The sequence below is a fragment of the Falco peregrinus genome, chromosome 9 (assembly GCF_023634155.1).
Source record: "Falco peregrinus isolate bFalPer1 chromosome 9, bFalPer1.pri, whole genome shotgun sequence".
Lineage (NCBI taxonomy): Eukaryota > Metazoa > Chordata > Aves > Falconiformes > Falconidae > Falco > Falco peregrinus.
Window position 1 is genome coordinate 27,651,623 of NC_073729.1, and position 17,731 is coordinate 27,669,353.

The following is a 17,731-nucleotide window of genomic DNA, read 5'->3' on the forward strand; positions in this document are numbered from 1 at the left end:
TGCTCTGCCAATGCCGTTCTGTTCCTTTGGAAGGAATCAGAGGTTCAATACAAGCGAAGAATCATCCAGCAACCACGTAGAGGCCACAACCTGCAGCACAGAGTGTACCAGCTTTTTCTGCAACAGCACAGAGATGATACAGGGCTGGACAGAAGCGCAGTCAGTAGGTTCAGGCAAATCTTGCTCCTGTAACACCTGAGTAGGCTGCAGCTACTATGAAAGCCAAGCTAGTCCTCAGCTGCAGTGGCTTTTTTGGGCTTTCATTGCCCAACGGTGCAGATAGTACCCCTTCTGTCACATGCCATGTAGAGATATTCTTACAAGGCACAGCATAAAGGTTTGATTTAGCTGCTGATAGTTACTTAGACTGACTCATCATAAGCTAGACACCTGCTATCATTTAGAAGCCTGTTGTTGCGGGGTTGTTTTTCCCCTCGATATAATCAACTTCAATAAATTCCAGCTCAAGTTACACAGGACAGTCGACATGTGAGTTTAACCTCGTCTGATGCGTATTAAAAATCCATTTCCTTTTAAGAGAATTTAGATAAAAAAATACATAGCCAGTTACTTCAGTGGAGTTAAGATACCATAGGCTTAATTCATGGGAAATAACTCCTGCCAATGCAAGTTATATCGTGCTATAGAAAGTTACTACTTTTTTCAAAGATATTTCATGTCATTGCTGCTTTAATTTAATTATGAAGAATATATAGAGACACATTACCATCACGCAAGTATGTTTCAGTTTATACTTTTTAAAAAATGAATAATTGCCCAATTAGGTTGGAAGTGTTTTATTACTTCTTTGAATTCATTAGCCGTGATAAAATGTCAAAAGCACCAGTCAAGACAGAAATAAATAACACGATCTCATGTTAGCGAGAAAGTTGCAAATACAGTATATTAAATTATAGCAATATGCTGCTTCACACCAACCGATGTAGACAGCACACTAAGGAGACAGTAGTTTTACTCACGATCATTGAAAAGATCTATTACCAGAACAGGGGAGCTGCACACCCAACTAGAAGCATCATTCATTCCTTTACCAACTTACTTTATGAATTTAATCAAGGGTTTGAATTGGCAGTTTTGGAAGTTCAACATTCCCTTTGTCTAGAGGTAACAAAAGTGGTACAAAGCTATTTGCAATAAGCCACACAAAAAGCCAAGGCTTTCACATCTTTGTAGTCTTTGCTTTCAGGTCCGTTCCTGCACCAAGTTGGTTTAAAGCCACATCTTATGTCCTCCTTAGTACATAGTAAAGATAAACCCAGGGCAGGCAACGTATGCAACATCATCATCATAGTAGTATGGAACTGCACTTCGGGGGCTTTGAGCAGAGCACCTCTGCAGGTTTATGGGGAGAACTGGTATCTATCAGTCAGAAAATGAAGGAAGTTACAGTTCTTTGGGGAAAAAAAAAACATACAGAAAAGCCATATTAAAAATACTAAGACAAGGCCTCTAGAACTGCACACCACTTCAGGCCTGAATTAAATCAGGAGTATTCTATTACTCAGATGTTGCCCTAATTTCTCTTTTATGGCCTACAGCAAAGTTTTCCACTGAAAAAAGTAGTGGGGAAAAAACCAAACCCAAATTCTCTACTGAAGGCCTAGTAACATGTCAGTTGCATGACATCTCTCACGGTCAGTAAGAGTATAAACACGTCCTCTTCCAGGCAGACATTTGAAAGAAATAACCTTCCGTCAGGGAAAATGGATGTAATATACACTGTAGTGAAGTCACTTCTTATATAGAAAACATAACACATATGGACAGGCACACTGTAAAATAAACAGCTTATACAACTAATGTTTGAAACATCTGAGACCCACTACAGCAGGTCAGATAGAGATTCTCTTTTTGGCTTTCGATTTAACTTTTTAGGTTTAACTTCACCACTGCTTTAACGTAATGTCTGTACTTAAAAAAAATGTACATGAAAAAATATGTATGATCATTCTGGTGAGGAAAAACATTCCCATGATTACTCAAGCTCAGAAAATTTTTTAATTAACTGTGTTAAATTATGCCAGTGATTAAATCTTGTTATTTACAAGATCAAGTACTACTCTGATTCTTAGTAATGGTCCAGTATCTAAATTAAGATCACAGGGGTTGGATTATGTTCTGGTTGCTAAAAGCTTTCTTTTTTAGCTGTCTATCCAGTTATTTGGAGGTTTTGAGTCTGGAAGAAAGGAGATGAAGTCAAACATTTTTATGCCTCAACATATTTTCCACCTAGATAAATTTTTGTTATCTAGTCCCATAACTCAGTAACATGGTTTAAATTTTAAGCCTGTAACAATTGTGACATAAGAATAATGAAGACAACACTTTTTTGTCCACAGTAACACACTAATTACTGTAATCACTGGTAAACTTAAATTTTGTAATTATTTTTTTAAGTACTGTGTTTCCAAATACCTCTGCATAAAGCACCAAATTATTTGTTGGGAGCATCACATTTCCTGACATTTTCCATATAATCCTTACAAACACCCCACATATCACCAAATTTGTACTCTGAAGAAGTCAACAGAAACATTGCACAGACTTGGCACCACGAGGGCTTATACATTCAAAGGCAGCTTTCTGGAGTGCAGGTCCATCCATTCACATTGGGGAAAAAGTTCACATATACTCCAAAAACAAAAAATGAAGTGAAACTTAGTGTGACTTTACACCAATAAGAACAACAATGAGGACAATTACTATAACAAACAAAATTAAAATAACAAGCATCTTCCGATTCTTCTTTTGATATTGCTCTGCCTATAGACACAAAAAAGAAAGAGTTAATACTTAAGATTTCTGCAAAGCTACAAAATACAGATTCTTGTTTAGTCTAAGTACACGTATCTCAGAGAAGTTCTTTGGTAACTTGACATTTTGTACAGTGTATATTGCAAGCAACTCCCACAAAATAACTCTGGTCTGCACCATAGACTTCAGTGAAGGTGAGTGTACACTAAAGCCACATTTCTCTGTATTAAAGAGCAGATTTTATAAGGAAGAAAGCACCCTCATCTCTATTAAGCAACCTTACTGTGACTTCTCTTGAGACGTCCTTGAGAGGGCCCTGTGCCTCCACAGGACACGAGCTACACAGAAGACTGATACTTCATTTGGAAGAACAGTTAGCTATGAAGACCATGGAAACAAGATCAGGCAACTGGGTACGTGAAATTCTCAACACTAAAGGTAAGGTGTTTTAACTCATTTTGCCAATATAAGATTCCTGTATTATATTTGAAGGACATTAAAACTCACAACAAAACTTCATTTTTTAATAGGCATTTTTGTTGTACCTGATCCAACTATGCATTTTCATTTAATTTCAGTTAGAACTGAAAGCTTTCTTTTTGATTTAGCTCTCAGTTTTCTGCTTCGCTCCTTTCTTCCAACTACATTTTCTCATCCCTTTCCTCTTTTTTCCAGGGCAATTAAATGGAGGCAATGAGAAAACTCTCCAAAAGCCAAATGAAAGTCTGCTAATAGAAGCTAAACAAAACAAAACTTGCATTTAATTATTTTTAAGTGAATAAACCTTCACAATTTAATTGGAAAAATATATTAATTCTTCTCCTTTATAGTCCCCGGAAAGTAATTCTTTATTATGAGATCTGCAGGATTTTTTGAACTGAAACTACATAACATACAACCACTGATACTTAATTAGGCTTTAGGTATCAAAGCCTGACAAAGTATCACAACCGATTCCAATTTCGTGTGAAACAGGAATTGGTAACTAGTGATTCATACCACCAGACTTCTGCAGTGAATTAATCCAATTTCTGTGGATGTGCTGTCTCAGCAGTTTGTAACAATTATGCCAATTAAAACAGAAAATAAAATTGACATTATAGGTATTAAATCAGAATAAAGCTACCAACAGTATTAGAAACAGCAAGGTATCTGTGTTTCATATTACTATTCAGATCTGTGGGTATGTCTTCCATGATAGGTGAAAAAATCCCTGTGCTGTACTGAAAGCAGGTATATATTGCATCAAAATTCCATACTCTAGTCAGCAATCCAAACAGGGGTTTGCTGATAGTTGATTAGCTACCATTAGACTAGAAATAGCATTGATTCCAACAGATTCGTTTACTTCCAGTTCGGCTTGTGCAAATTGCTTGCAATTGCTTTAAACCTTGCTCACCAATGGTCAGTGCCTTATTTTAGTGATCTCCAGTTTTACTTTTACGTATAACAAGAATAAACCTATAACCAATTTATTTTGCTTTTCCTCAGATGGCAATTTTTGCTGTTCATATATTAGAAGTCTACCATAACATGAAGTTGAGTGTGTAGTAACAACATGTCCATGTTTCCAAAACAGAATGTTTTACTTAAGAGGCTTTTGCATAAATCTCTCATTCTGCTTTATTTCCAGCAATGGAAGGACTGAACTGAGCTAAGTCAGAACTTAGCTTAAAATCAAAACAAACAAAAAAGCCAACAAAACAAAACAACCACAAAACTGTGTTCTGCTGCCAATTCAAACTTCTCAGATGTTTACAGTAAAAGCTTCACATTAAAAGCATAAGGCTGGACCTAACTTCTAACCAGCATCAGATGGTCAGAGAAAACATTAAAAATTATTCTTGCTGCTCACACTACTGAGATAATGTTTTCAAACTAGAATATATCAACCGACTAAAATCTACAGTGAGGTACACCATAACCAGTTCCATTTCACAAGTGATGGGCTCTCCAAACAGAGAAGGAATTGCAGAAAGGTCCCACCAGGTAAGCAATGTAAAGATCAAAGCACGTTGCTTGGATGCCCAGAAAGTTATTTAAGAAATTAACACTAGGTATCGAGCATGACATTAACAGAAGTTATATGGAAAGTTCCTACTACAGTGCAGTTGACATTTTATATTATACAACAATAATTTCTAAAAAAGATGATGTCCAAATGAAATATGACTCAATAACTTAATGGCTATGACATTATGGAAGATTACTAGATATGCAAAGCAGCTTAAATATTCCGTCAGCTTACCTTATGTAGTTGTTTTAGACCCTCTTCAGTTTTCATACATGACTGTTCGACATTGTAGTCAATTCTATCTAGAACTGTTCCCTAAATAAAATGGAGGGAATGAGCACCAAACTGAACCTAAATGAACTTCATAAAACAATTATTATTATGAGCAGCAGAGTAATTAACAACGCTCATAGAAAAAAGCTAATGAACTATGTAAACTATGAACTTCTGCAGAAGAACTAGTTGGGAATGACATCCTTGCTGAATGCCCAACCGGCAGCTGTGTCACCATCTCACATCACATCCCTTAATAATCATCTTACTTCCAGTTCAGGTGCTTTTGGCTGACACATTTAACCTAAACTGAATCTCAGGGGGAAATAACCAACAAAACTTTGGCATTCTATGTTTTTGGGTTTTTTTAGTCTAACACTCATAACCAGTTGATTATTATTTATTTATTTATTAATTTTCATTAACTCATCTTTTGGCAGATTTCAAGCAGGGCAAACCTTAGCCTAAGAAGTAAGTTAGGAAAAGCAAGAAGCACACAAAAACATGATCTTACAACAGGAAGAGTGTGGAAACCTTAACACTACTTGGAATCTATTTCTTGCTAACACTGTGATGTGTGTAGATAAGGAAGAAATTCTTCACTATGAGGGTGGCAAGACACTGGAAGAGGTTGCCCAGAGAAGTTGTGGATGCCCCATCCCTGGAAGTGTCCAAGGCCAGGCTGGATGTGGCTCGGAGCACCCCGGTCTAGTGGAAGGTGGCCCTGCCCAGGGCAGGGGGGTTGGAACTAGCTGTTCTTTAAGGTCCTTTCCAACTCAAACCAGTCTATGATTCTATGCCAATGTACCTGTTCTACTATCATTGCGCCCAGGTCCCTAAATATTTCATTGAGATCGGAGATTGACTGTACAATCTGACGGATTTCTCGTTCCCGCTCTTCCACCATTAATGTGTTTTGCTCCACCAATGCTAGCTGGTCATCTGTAAAACCCTGTTGAAATAAAATATTTAGATGTTAAACTAACATTAACAGCATGAAAACACTAGAAATAATTATAAGGATTGTAAGATTTCATAACACAAAAATCCTTTTAGAATTTCCTTAGTAGACGAGTATCTAAGAAAAAAATTACTGTATTTTAAAAACCGAGTTTCAGGGTCACTAAAATAACTTGGACAGCTATTTACAGTTTGAGCAGAGAAAACATGACTCTTGCATCCTGACCAAACACACAAACAACTTTTAAAAACATGACCTTGTAGTGGGCTTGCATGGTGAGGTTTTGGTAGCGGGAAGGCTACAGGGGTGGCTTCTGTGAGAATGTGCCATGCCCAGTGGAGCCCGTGCCAGCCGGCTCCCAGCTGGACCGAGAGCTGGCCACGGCTGAGCCCATCAGCACCAGTGGTAGTGCTTCTGGGACAGCATATTTAAGAACGAAAAAAAAATCTGCACCAGTGAGAGAGGGGAGTGAGACTATGTGAGAGCAGCAGCCCTGCAGCCCCCAGGTCAGTGAGGACAGAGGCGGGGGGGCTCCAGGCACCGGAGCAGCCATTCCCCGGCAGCCCGTGGTGAAGCCCCTGGCAGGGCAGGCCGTGCCCCCAGCCCACGGAGCCCACGGGGGAGCAGATCCCCCCCCCCAGCCCGGGGAGGGCCCCACGCCAGGGCAGGGGGTGCCCAAAGGAGCCGTGACCCGTGGGACCCGCGCTGGGGCAGCTCCCGGCAGGGCAGGGCTCCTTCACTTTAAAGAGTGCCACCTTCCATCCAAACTCAGGATCACACAGCTTTCTAACGTTTAGTCTTGCATCTGCCCAGAAAGGTGGTATGACAAAGGGCAGCACTGTATTTACAGATCTTCTAGCCCCTGTCAGACACGTAAGGAGAACTCAGGAGTCAAACTGAGTTCCCTCACACTGCAACACTGAGGCTGACGGCATACCACTTTGATATTTTCATATTAAAATTAAAGGTACATAAAGTTTCTTCATATTGAATTTGTGCAGTAATATCTCAACTTACTCTATCATAAAGTGTATCATCCTCCCCGTCATCCATCAGTGGGACTGAGGTGTCGAAGAAGTGTTTGGATCTTTCTTCTCTATTCTTCATGCCTGTGAAAGACAAATGTTTGAGCATAATATTTACACAAACTAAAATCAGAGTAAGAGTAAGGTCTGAAGTACCAGATAAAAAAGCACAAGAAAGAAAATACAGCCTATATGTGACATAAATAGCAGTATCTAAATTTTAACTGTCACACAGGCTTACTATTTAATTATTATATTAAATTAAATAGTAATTAAAATTAATATTTAATAAAGCATAACAAATTCAACCAGACCTGCAAGACTGCAATTAAATCAGTGACTTTAAGTCATTATGTTCCATGAATTTAAAACAAATAAGGTAAGTTACGAGCCTTAAGGTGTGATCACTCTAGGCTATTTTCAAACAAAGTCTCTTAGGAACATACCTTGTCTGAATTGTAATCTTAAGTTCCACCTGTGCCATTTATACCATGGGAGGAAGAAATATTATACCAGTATATAAGAATATATATTTACCAATAAAAAATTTGAAGATCAAATTTTTGATCTTCCAAGATAAAACAAGCTTACTCAGCTGAAAATAGAATTACACACAATTTAAGTTTTAAACAGAGGATATTCCACTTCTGATCTGTTTATGGATGCAGAATTTTAATTTATCACAGACCACCTTTTGAAGTTTTTTCTATCACAGACTCCCAATCAACAGCAGGTATTGTGTCTGAAGACCAATGGCTGCTTCACCAGTGTAACTAAAGTAGCTTTGCAGACCACAATTTGAGAAGTAATGATGCATTTTGACAAGCAGTTTGAACATGGGCTGTGAACCAGAAACTCCCAAATTCTAACCTCCACTCTAATATACTTCTGGTAGTCCTGTGTGCATCACTTAACCCTTCTGTGCTTCAGTTTTCCCAACCAAGAAAATAAGCACACCTTAATTAGTGGTTTCCACAGAAGGTGCCCATGTATTACTGTATCTCTTATGCTTACGTTTGAGATAGTCAGACTGTGCATGCCTAAAGTTGGTGGATAGGTCCTGAAGGGACTGTGCTAAGGAAGACACTACATTCCTGAGAACACGTGCTTCTTGTTCTGTACAACTACGTGACCTGCTCTGCAAGACCTGGACTGCTCTCTGACATCTGTGAAATAACTGAGAAAACAATTCCATTAGTAAAAAACACACAGCAACATGCACTTTAGCTATCACATTGCAAAAGTTCCAGAGGGAAGACTAATATTTTGATTTCTAGATTTTTAAAATCAATTTCTTATGGCCCAGTGCAATTGTTTAAAAAGGTATGGAAACACAGAACACAAATGAACAAACAGCTTAAACCTAACAGGGTAGCAGACTAACACAACTACTTCTGATCACAGACATTTGCTTCATTGCAACTACTTGGACCGGACGTCTCAGAACACATGTATCTGTATTTCTCTGAGATAACTGTAAATGTGGTTTGATTAAGTCTCCCAATCCTATTCCAAGTAGAAAAGCAAGCAGGCGGGTAAGTAAAAGACCAGGGAGACTGAGTGAGTGACTCGTGAGAAGTTCAGTGAGACAGTGAGTGCAGTACCAAGCATAAAGCCCAGGACCTCTGGTTCACTCTAACACTGATTACAAAAGAAATGCTTTACTCAAAGGAAATCACTGCCTCATTACGATGCATTACAGATATGTCAAACTGTAGGTTTAGAATTGAAAGCAGTTTGTACCTGCGTGATCTCTTGGGTTGTTATTTCTATTGCCCGCTCCTCTTCACTGCTGTCATCCAGTGTTGGTCTGTTTAGATGTTTATCATGAAGACTGGCTAATTCTTTCATCTTCTGTTTAACCCTGGCAATATCATACTGAATCTGAAACAGAAAACCCAACAATGAAGAAGGGAAGTGACTAATGTTTCAGAGGAGAAAGTTCTGACAAACGCTAGACAAAAATAATTATTGGAAGAAATCTATAAAGCAGACCAAAGATCAAAACCAACACACATAAAAAGCTGACTAAGAAGTAACGGAATACTCTCATATACTTTGAATCTGCTACTTTTTAAACATAATTTTGTTAATCTTAGGCAAGAGTGCTGTTTTCAAATATGCTTCGTTAAGCTGGAATAATATTTTTATCATTATATAATTAATATCATAGTAAGAAGGTTTAGCCAACTTCCAAAAATATAGATGAATATTCAGGTCACACCTTCAACTCTGTCTAACATTGAACAGCCTGGACTTAACAGTAGAAGTTAAAATGAGATGCCTTCAAACAAGCCATTAAAATATATCTTAAGGTTGATTACTATTGTAGTAAAAAGGGGACTGGTCACATTTTTGCACAATGGGTTCTGATGAACCAACAATGTGTTCTGAGAGTACGTTTCAAAAGGATTTTCTGGAAGTCAAGAATTGTTTCATACTTCAAATACTGGAAAATGTTTATAATTTAATGACTCCAGAATAATTTCCTCACGCTTGTCCAAATGTTTCTATAACTTGCACAGCATCAGGACTGCATAGGCAGGAAAAATTCTTCTGCTAGAAGGCACTAACACTCTCTGTCTTCAAACAGTAAACTGCTTATCTCCACCATTTTAGGGTCTATTCAGTTGAACCCCTCAGTGGGTTCAAACAAAAAAACTACTTGGAAGTGCTAATTTTTTTGTACCCTTCCTTCCAAGTTTCAAACTGAGAACAATTCTGCTTTGCTAAGATGTTTGGGACCTTCCTGCAGTCTCAAGTCTAAACACTCAGCTATAGCATGTCTATATCCTAACAGTCCCAGTGCACTGTTAAGATTGGGCTCCCACTGATGATGCAAACCCAGTCTCCTGGAACTTCTGGTCCTAGATAATCTCATTTTATTTCACCTGCAATATATCCTTCAAGATAGTAAGTCACAGCTTGCCTGATATTTTCCTCTGAACAAGGATGTCAATTTAGAAAGCACACATTTTAATCTTTCTTCTAATACAGCTTCTATCATAAAATTTACAGCATTGAGAACGTAACTGACAACACTAATAAAACCCTACATGAGAAATCAAACTCTGTGCTGGATTTGCCACTTACTTCATCTGCTCCATCAACCCATTTGGGAGGTAAACGTTTTGTTACTCCAATTGCTGCTTCGGGATCTAAACTTATTCCCGATACCAGTGCCATACGATCATCAGCAAGCTGCGGAAGATGAGAAGAGACAACAAATGAACTTTACTCAGATTTGATCCAAATCCATGAGCATCAGGAAAAAATGCTTGTATGCCTTCCCATAAAAAATAACCTTAAAAACATGTTTGCACATGATGCAGGTATGATCAAGCTTCGCATCTCCTGGTTTGTCCCCTATATGCCAATGAGCTACATCCTCCCACTTCCTACAGGACCTAAAAGATGAAAGTTACCTTAGAATTCTTAGAATACTCCGTAGAATTCCTAGCAATTTTCAAGGAGAAAATATGGTATTGCAGTGAGAATTCAAGTAATTCTCATGTTGGTACATTTCATATTAGCCACAGCCAAGGGATCCCTAATCAGTGGTGCAGCATGGTATATATTGCGCCAGGCAACTTTGAAAATCTCACTCGGGAAAATCTCCAAGTAAAAATGTTTATTATATCTCCAAGAAATAAAAAGGTATCCCATGATTTTTCTCAAACACTGTTGTATTTCACCAGTCACCTACTAGGCAGCTGAAGAACAAACACTTTCTCATACTGATGTGCAACTAAAACAGTTACGGGTTTTATTTAACAGAAATAAAAAGGTGCTAAACAAAAATAAGCAAGGCGGGGGGCTGGGCAATCCACACTTCCCTATATCTCAACGATATGTGCTTGCTGTTCCAGCTATATGGTCTAAGGCAAAGAAACTTGCAGGAAAACGGGCACATAATTCTCCACAAAATTCCAGAGATTGCCAGAGAGTAAGTAAGACAATGTGCTGGCCAGCTTATACACAGCTTTCCACGGATCCACAGGAGGGCTGGAGATGGGGAAGGAGTAAAAGAAATCCTTTATCACAATTAATAGTCATAATATGAGTAACTCAGGTGCAACAAATCAGGAGTTTATGTTATTGGAGACTGATGCACACTGACGTACAGCAGTTGCAGAAAGGCATGATTTATTTTTTTGAGAATATTTTTGGGAACAGAATCAAATTTGTAGGGTTGAAATATTAAAAGATGTTAGAAAAAAAACCTCATGTGACTGATTAAAAGTACATTGAGGTGCTGGACCATGTCCAGAGAGGGACAATGAAGCTGGGGAAGGGTCTGGAGCATAAGTCCGATGGGGAACGGCTGAGGGCACTGGGGGGGTTCAGCCTGGAGAGAAGGGGGCTCAGGGGGGACCTTATTGCTCTCTATAAGTGCCTGAAAGGAGGCTGTAGGCAGGTGGGGGTCAGTCTCTTCTCCCAGCTAACAAGCAGCAGGACAAAAGGAAACAGCCTCAAGTCACACCAGGGCAGGTTCAGACTGGATATTAGGGAAAAAAAAAAATCACTGAAAGGGTTGTGAAGCATTGGACCAGGCTGCCCAAGAAGGTGGTGGAGTCACCATCCCTTGGGGTGTTGAAAAAAAACATGTAGATGCAGTACTTAGGGATATAGCTTAGGTGGTGGACTTGGCAGTGCTGGGTTAATGGTTGGACCTGATGATTTTAAAGGTCTTTTCCAACCTACATGATTCCATGTTTCTATTTTTTAGAGTCACAAAACACCTGTGTTAAATCTATCAGAATCTTATTTTTCATAACTTCAACCTCAGGAAAGTTTAAAATATGACAAATGTGAAAGAATATGTGGGGTGTTTTTTTCTTATTTTTTAAAGCTCAGTTTGGCAGAAATCAAAAGCCATGGTCTGATCTTGAATACCATGTACAGATTTAACTATCTGCTTTGATATCATTACCAGTAAAATGTGCTGTTCACCCTCAATAAAAATTCTTTTGTTAAGGACAGTATTAGTACTACTGACCTTTAAACAGATCAGAGGTTTTTCTTGGTAGGGTTTAGAAACTTATGTAAATAGGCTTAGTGCTACGGTGCCGGATGAAAACTTTTTCTGCAATGGTGCAGCGTTGGATGAGATCGCCCAGTGAAAGCGTGGTGTTGCTGTTCTTGGAGCTTTTTAAGACTTTAACCAAATGATGGATGATCCTATATAGATTACCAATAGTCCTGTTTTGATCAGGAGCTTGAACCAGATGAGCTCTAGAGGCTCCTTCTGACAAGCATGCCTACGATTCTCCCAATTTAAGGCCGAGTATGATACACACACCTAACAGTGCACAGGGCCACAGAGCAACATTTAGCACGGGGGCCACAGACACTTCTAGTCACCTTCCTCCTCTGAGAGGAAGACAGGGGAATGGTTAGAATTGGAAGACAAATATAGATCTTGTTGCCAGTTGAACCAGGCTTTGTAGCTTCAGAGATAAAATAATCTTCCATTGCTGGAGATCATCAATAATACCACTTGAAACTCACCCAATTACTTCACTGTTTGTTCTCAGGGAAAGGTTTCATACAAAAACCTCACTTCCTAGTTCCTCCCAAAATTCTAATATTCCTTTGTCAGGCCTGGAAAGCTTTGTGGTTCTTTACCCCCTTCCCTTTTAAAAAAACAAACCCTCTTCCTTCCTGGGCAACTCTTCCCCAAAAGCCTGTTTTTTTAATCCCTGACCTTATTTCCTGGCCAATAAGTTTTGTACAGTTTACACATAGCATAAAAAATAACTTCATTGTTACAAAGTCACTATATCCCATACGTATACAGTAAGTCAGACTAGTTTATACATGTATCGACAATATAACAGTGTATCACAACATGCTTGTCTTCTCTATGCAGCCTTGTCCTACTGCACATGGAGACACTCCATCCTATAGAAAGAAATTTAATAAACTAGCAGGATAAAGAAAGGAACATTTTAGCCCAACAACGTATGCTTGATGCACCATGGCAGAATAAAACATGAAAAACAATACCTCATCCAGCTCCTGAAGTGATTTGTGGATCCCATCAGCCCCATCCAGTTACAGACAGCAAAAGATGAAAGGGAAAAAGAGACATAGGACAGATACAGGGTATGGTCAGTTGAGAAAAATATGGATTTTTTTTTTTTAAGCATGATGGTTTACCAAGAACAAAACAAATTGGCTTTTAACACACAATTATTCAATATATACACCACAATGTTGTACTTTAAGTCCGCATTTTCCTTGATGCACAAACTTTTTAAATAAATATTTCAGTTGCTTGGTAAACAGAACATAAGAGATCAAGTTAAGAGCTTGATTTGCTTTCCAAGGTAACTGCACAGTGAAGTTTCCAGTTACTAAAATTTCAGGTAGAAAAACTGCAATAGAATATATTGAAATGTGACAGCAAGGGCAATTTGACTGCAGTATTCAACATCCACTGGTGAGTTAGACAGTTTGATTATGATGGGAGGATGCACATACAAGCTTTTGTAAGACATTTATTGACAAGCACCCCAGTTATCACAGGATAAAACAGACAGCAAAAGACAAAAAAGCGAAAGCAAATGTAGTATATGCTCAATTATGTGCGCACTTTGATTACGCTCTAGTTTCAGGTAAAATTAAACCTATACGCATCTGGAAAAATACAAAAGACAATGTATCTCCACCTTCTCTATTCATCAGTCTTTGTACTGTAGAGGGTATGCGTGAGCAATAGGCTGTTTCACTGAAAGATTAACGAAGCATATCCATCTTAAACAAGGACAAAATACTTGTGGGTTTACAAAGCAGCAGGCTTCAATTAATGATCTCTTACCCTATACTAAGGTTTTGAAATAGGACTATACTGTTAAGAATGCTACTTGGATTATTTGAGTTTGAGGAATAGTTGGCTGTCCACATGAGAATGCATCTTCCAGGGCAGAATCCAATTTTTGACAGAGAGCTCTCACAGTAAAGGATTCCTTCAGGAGAAGCCTGAACTACAGTGGGCCAAAGTACTATGAGCTAAAACCTGCAACACTGCCCTGCTGGCAAGCAGCAGCTCTGCCCTGGAGATACCACCCTGAAAAAAAGGTAAATATAGCTGCACCTCTTGACAGTGATAGGCAACTGAGAAACATGAGAGGCAAGTAGCTCACACTACCACCTTTACGCTTCTTGATAAATAGTACACTTGTGGTAAGTAACTACAGAACTTTGTACTGTCCAGCAGGATCAAGACTGAGCCACTGACTAACTTCATCCACTGCACAAGAGCAACAATTTCCAATCACGGTTAGCCTTCATTACATTTGAATGAGCATCATAGAGAATAGCTTCCATTAATGTTAACACACACTGTAAATAAATGTTTTATGCAAGTGCTAAGTGTTGTTGCACTCACTGTTGAGTAAAAGTGCTGTTTCACTGCTCAGTAACCTGTATGTGAGTTTAAATTATTGCTAAATTTTCTAGGTGATGCTTAAAAAACCCAAGGACCTAAAGATGCGATATTGATATTGGCAAAACAACATGTTAACAAGAAATAAATGCAGTGCCAAATTAAACAAGTATAATACATTACTCGTGACATTTCCCATTCTGCAAATCAATTTAATACGTAGCTTGTTAGACACAGGTGTAATAACATTAACAACGAACAAAGACCATTCAACAGCAACTCATCAGTTGAAATAATTTGCAGCACGAAGTACTGCTTTTCCTAACATACATGCATTAATGCAAAGCAATTTAGAATGACGAGACTGCCAGCAGATATTTACTATCACAAATAAATAATAAGTTTGAACAGAAGGTGTAAAAACCTCAGCAGAGCTGAGCTGTCAAGCAGTCCATCACAGTCTGACTAGCTCAAAACTTGGGAAAAGCCACATCAACTGCCTCTGAACAAATGACTTTTTGAAATTTCTGTAACAAGGGCTTACACTAGAATCTACCGACTCCCCTCCCTCTCATGACTTTCAGTATTATTTGTACTTGGGGGGAAAAATATAAAAAGGACAATGAACATCTGAGTGAATTATGGAAAAATTCAAGCAATGGGAATAATTTACACTAGTGTATTTTATGGTGCCCACACTGGAGTGAATAGAAGAGTTCTGCTCTATGAAATAATTTGAATTTTTTTCTTTGGGGAAAGGACACATCAAAAAACCACAATGGATGAAAAACCTCATGTCAATGCTAACATGAAGTTATTAGAACAACTATTTTATTATCCATGAAGCGAATAGAGACATGACCAGCACAAAGACAGATCTCTTCTATTCATTTTACATGGAGTAGTAGGAAAAAGGGATCAACTAAGGGGGGATGGGGGGGTGTAGTACCGAAGACAGGGGGGAGCTTGAGGAGGGCTCAGAGGGAGGGATGGGGAGCCCGACGAAGGGGACCCCCGGGGCGGGGGAGGGGAGTCGGGGGGGCCTGGAGGGCCGGGGGGGGGGGGGGCGCGGGGCACAGGGCACGGCTGCCTGGCAGCCCTCGGCGCAGCAAGGTACAGTAGGATGAAGGGAGGAGACTCACCGCAGCAGCCATGCTACGTGAACTCAGAGGGCTGGAGGAGCCGTAACTACTCACTTGCTCGGCCAGCAGCTGCCGGCTCTGCACCGCGTTGTTCCGCAACAACAAGAACGCGTCCGTTAGACGCCGGGTGGCCATGGCCTACCGCCCCGGGGCCCCCCGCCCGGGGCCGCTCAGCGCCTCGCTGCCGGGGCTTCGGCCCTAGCTCAGCCCCGGGCCCGCGGCCAGAAGCGGCGGCCGCCCCCGGCGACGCCCGGCTGGCCGCTCACAGGGCCCGGGCAGAGGCCCCCAGCGCCGGTCCCCCCCGGCCGCCGGCCCCATCCATCCCCCCCGGATCCGACGGCGGCCCCGGCCCCGGCCCGGCTCACTTCCGCGTTGTGCATCGCCCCGCGCCTTCCGGCCCGCCCGCGCCCCGCCCCGCCCGGGCCCGCCGGCCGCGCACCAGCGTTCCGGGCCCGCGGCGGCCCCCGCGCCCAGCCCAGGCCGTGGCAGGGGGGCGCGGGGCGTGTGAGGCCCTCACGGTGGTTGCCCGTGAGGGCCAGGTGTGGCTGTGGCGGGTGGCGGGCCGCGGGCCACCTCGGTGGCGGCTGGGCCGGGGCCCTGCTTGCCCAGGCGGGGGCCCTGCCGTGACCGCAGCGTCGTCAGTGACTTTGCTCCTTCCCGCTGCCGTGAAGCTTCTCCAAAGGCACCGGTCTGGTTCACAGCAAACCGCTGCGGTGTGACCCATTTGGCTTGGTGGCTCCCCTTTTCCAAGTCTGTTTTCCCTCCGGAACGCCGCCTCACCTTCCCCCATTCCCTTTGCTTCCAGTCAATTTTCAGTTTTCCACAAAAACCCCACGCAGCTTTATTTTGCCAACTCCCACCACTGAAAAATCAAGATGTTCCCTCAAAAACCCCCAAGGCATTTAAAACCACAATATTGGGTCTGACTTGCTGGAAGAGGCTTTTGGACAAGGTGGGCTGAAATGATTTCTGCCCACTGCTCCGTAGGCCGGATGGGATTCCGCCTGCGTGGGCAGAGGTGGGTGAGGTGGGTCTGGGGTCCCTGTGCCCCGTGCCTGCAGGCCTAGGGACGAGGGACCCCCGGCGTGCTGGGGCAAGAGGCTCCCCAGCTCCAGCACCCAAAAAATCCCACCCCAAACAACCAGGATTGACGCATGTGGTAGGGACGGTGACTGTAATCACAGCCACATTTTCTGGAAATGTTACCTCGTTTTATCTAACCGCCTGGGCACGCTCGTACAGTCAGAAAGAGAAAAAAACCTATCCTTTTGCTATTATAAGACATGTAGGGAGTTTTCTGGAGCAGCCCTTCTGTCTCAGCAGGAGAGACCCGAAACTTGGAATTTAGCAAGGAAATAAGCTCCAGTCATCAAGCATTTCATTTCTCGTGGTCTGGTGAAATCTGTTTTCATTTTGGCTGCCTGACAGAGACTTTAAAAATATACATACATACTCCATTTCTTCATGCTAATTTTTAATCTACTGTAACAATTTTTTATACTATGAGAAGAGTTTCAGCTAATGACCTTCCAGCCTTCTCTTGGCAGTGCTGCCGTGGCTGTAGGTCAAGAGGAATTTCTCCTGCCATCGGTGGTCTCCCTGTGATCCTTTAGCTCTGGCTCTGTGCACAGGGAAAACCGGCTGGAATATTTTTCACAGTGGGATGGCAAACATGAACCCGATGGGAAGTTTAATGTGCTGGAAGTTGGTGCATATCAGGAGTTAACATCTTTTGCTTCCTGATTTTTGACAGCTTAAAAAGGTTTGAATGTTGGGCAGGCTTGGAATTTAAGCAGAGGCTATAAAAAGTATTTGGGACTTGTACACAGAGGGATAAAACTCTGCAAGGAAGGCATCCAGACCTAACTTGGTGTATAACCACTTCAAAGTGGCTATTAGGAATAAGCAAAGGGAGCGAAAGGAATGGAAAAAAGGATTAATCAAAGAAAACTACATCCTAGAAGTTAGGAAGTGTAGGCATAAAGGGAAATGTGCCAGAAGCAAAGCCGAGTTAGACCTTGCAAAGGAAATTAAAACAAATAGCAAAATGTTCTTCAGGCATGCATACCAGGAGACGAAGGAGAGAAGAGGGAGGGGTGATGAAAGGGAGAGAGGCAGGACACAAATGAATGTGTAATATATGGTGGAAAT

The 17,731-nt window shown here is 41.1% G+C and overlaps 1 protein-coding gene across 3 annotated transcripts; it reads right to left on the bottom strand.

Annotated features, from left to right (window-relative positions):
• Positions 1–781: 781 nt before the first annotated feature.
• Positions 782–15,905, bottom strand: STX16 (syntaxin 16). Of its 3 annotated transcripts, none has more exons than XM_055813670.1 (8): positions 15,581–15,905; positions 10,142–10,249; positions 8,792–8,932; positions 8,063–8,225; positions 7,041–7,132; positions 5,871–6,014; positions 5,024–5,104; positions 782–2,784 (listed from the first exon to the last, which is right to left on the bottom strand). In XM_055813670.1, the coding sequence occupies exons 1-8, from the start codon at positions 15,713–15,715 to the stop codon at positions 2,680–2,682; spliced, it is 969 nt and encodes a 322-aa protein (XP_055669645.1). In that variant the 5' UTR covers positions 15,716–15,905; the 3' UTR covers positions 782–2,679. The 3 variants fall into 3 exon arrangements, with proteins under 3 accessions (XP_055669645.1, XP_055669646.1, XP_055669647.1); XM_055813671.1 differs by having other exon boundaries at positions 15,635–15,904; XM_055813672.1 differs by lacking the exon at positions 15,581–15,905 and adding an exon at positions 13,058–15,337.
• Between the last annotated feature and the right edge of the window lie 1,826 nt (positions 15,906–17,731).

Bases quoted from the DNA above. Each gene is read 5' to 3' on its own strand.
- STX16 (XM_055813670.1), bottom strand. From the start codon at position 15,715: ATGGCCACCCGGCGTCTAACGGACGCGTTCTTGTTGTTGCGGAACAAC. The intron at 10,250-15,580 runs GTGAGTCTCCTC...CATCTTCCGCAG, and splicing joins CACGTAGCATGGCTGCTGCG to CTTGCTGATGATCGTATGGC. The intron at 5,105-5,870 runs GTACATTGGCAT...CATTTTATTTAG, and splicing joins GCGCAATGATAGTAGAACAG to GGAACAGTTCTAGATAGAAT.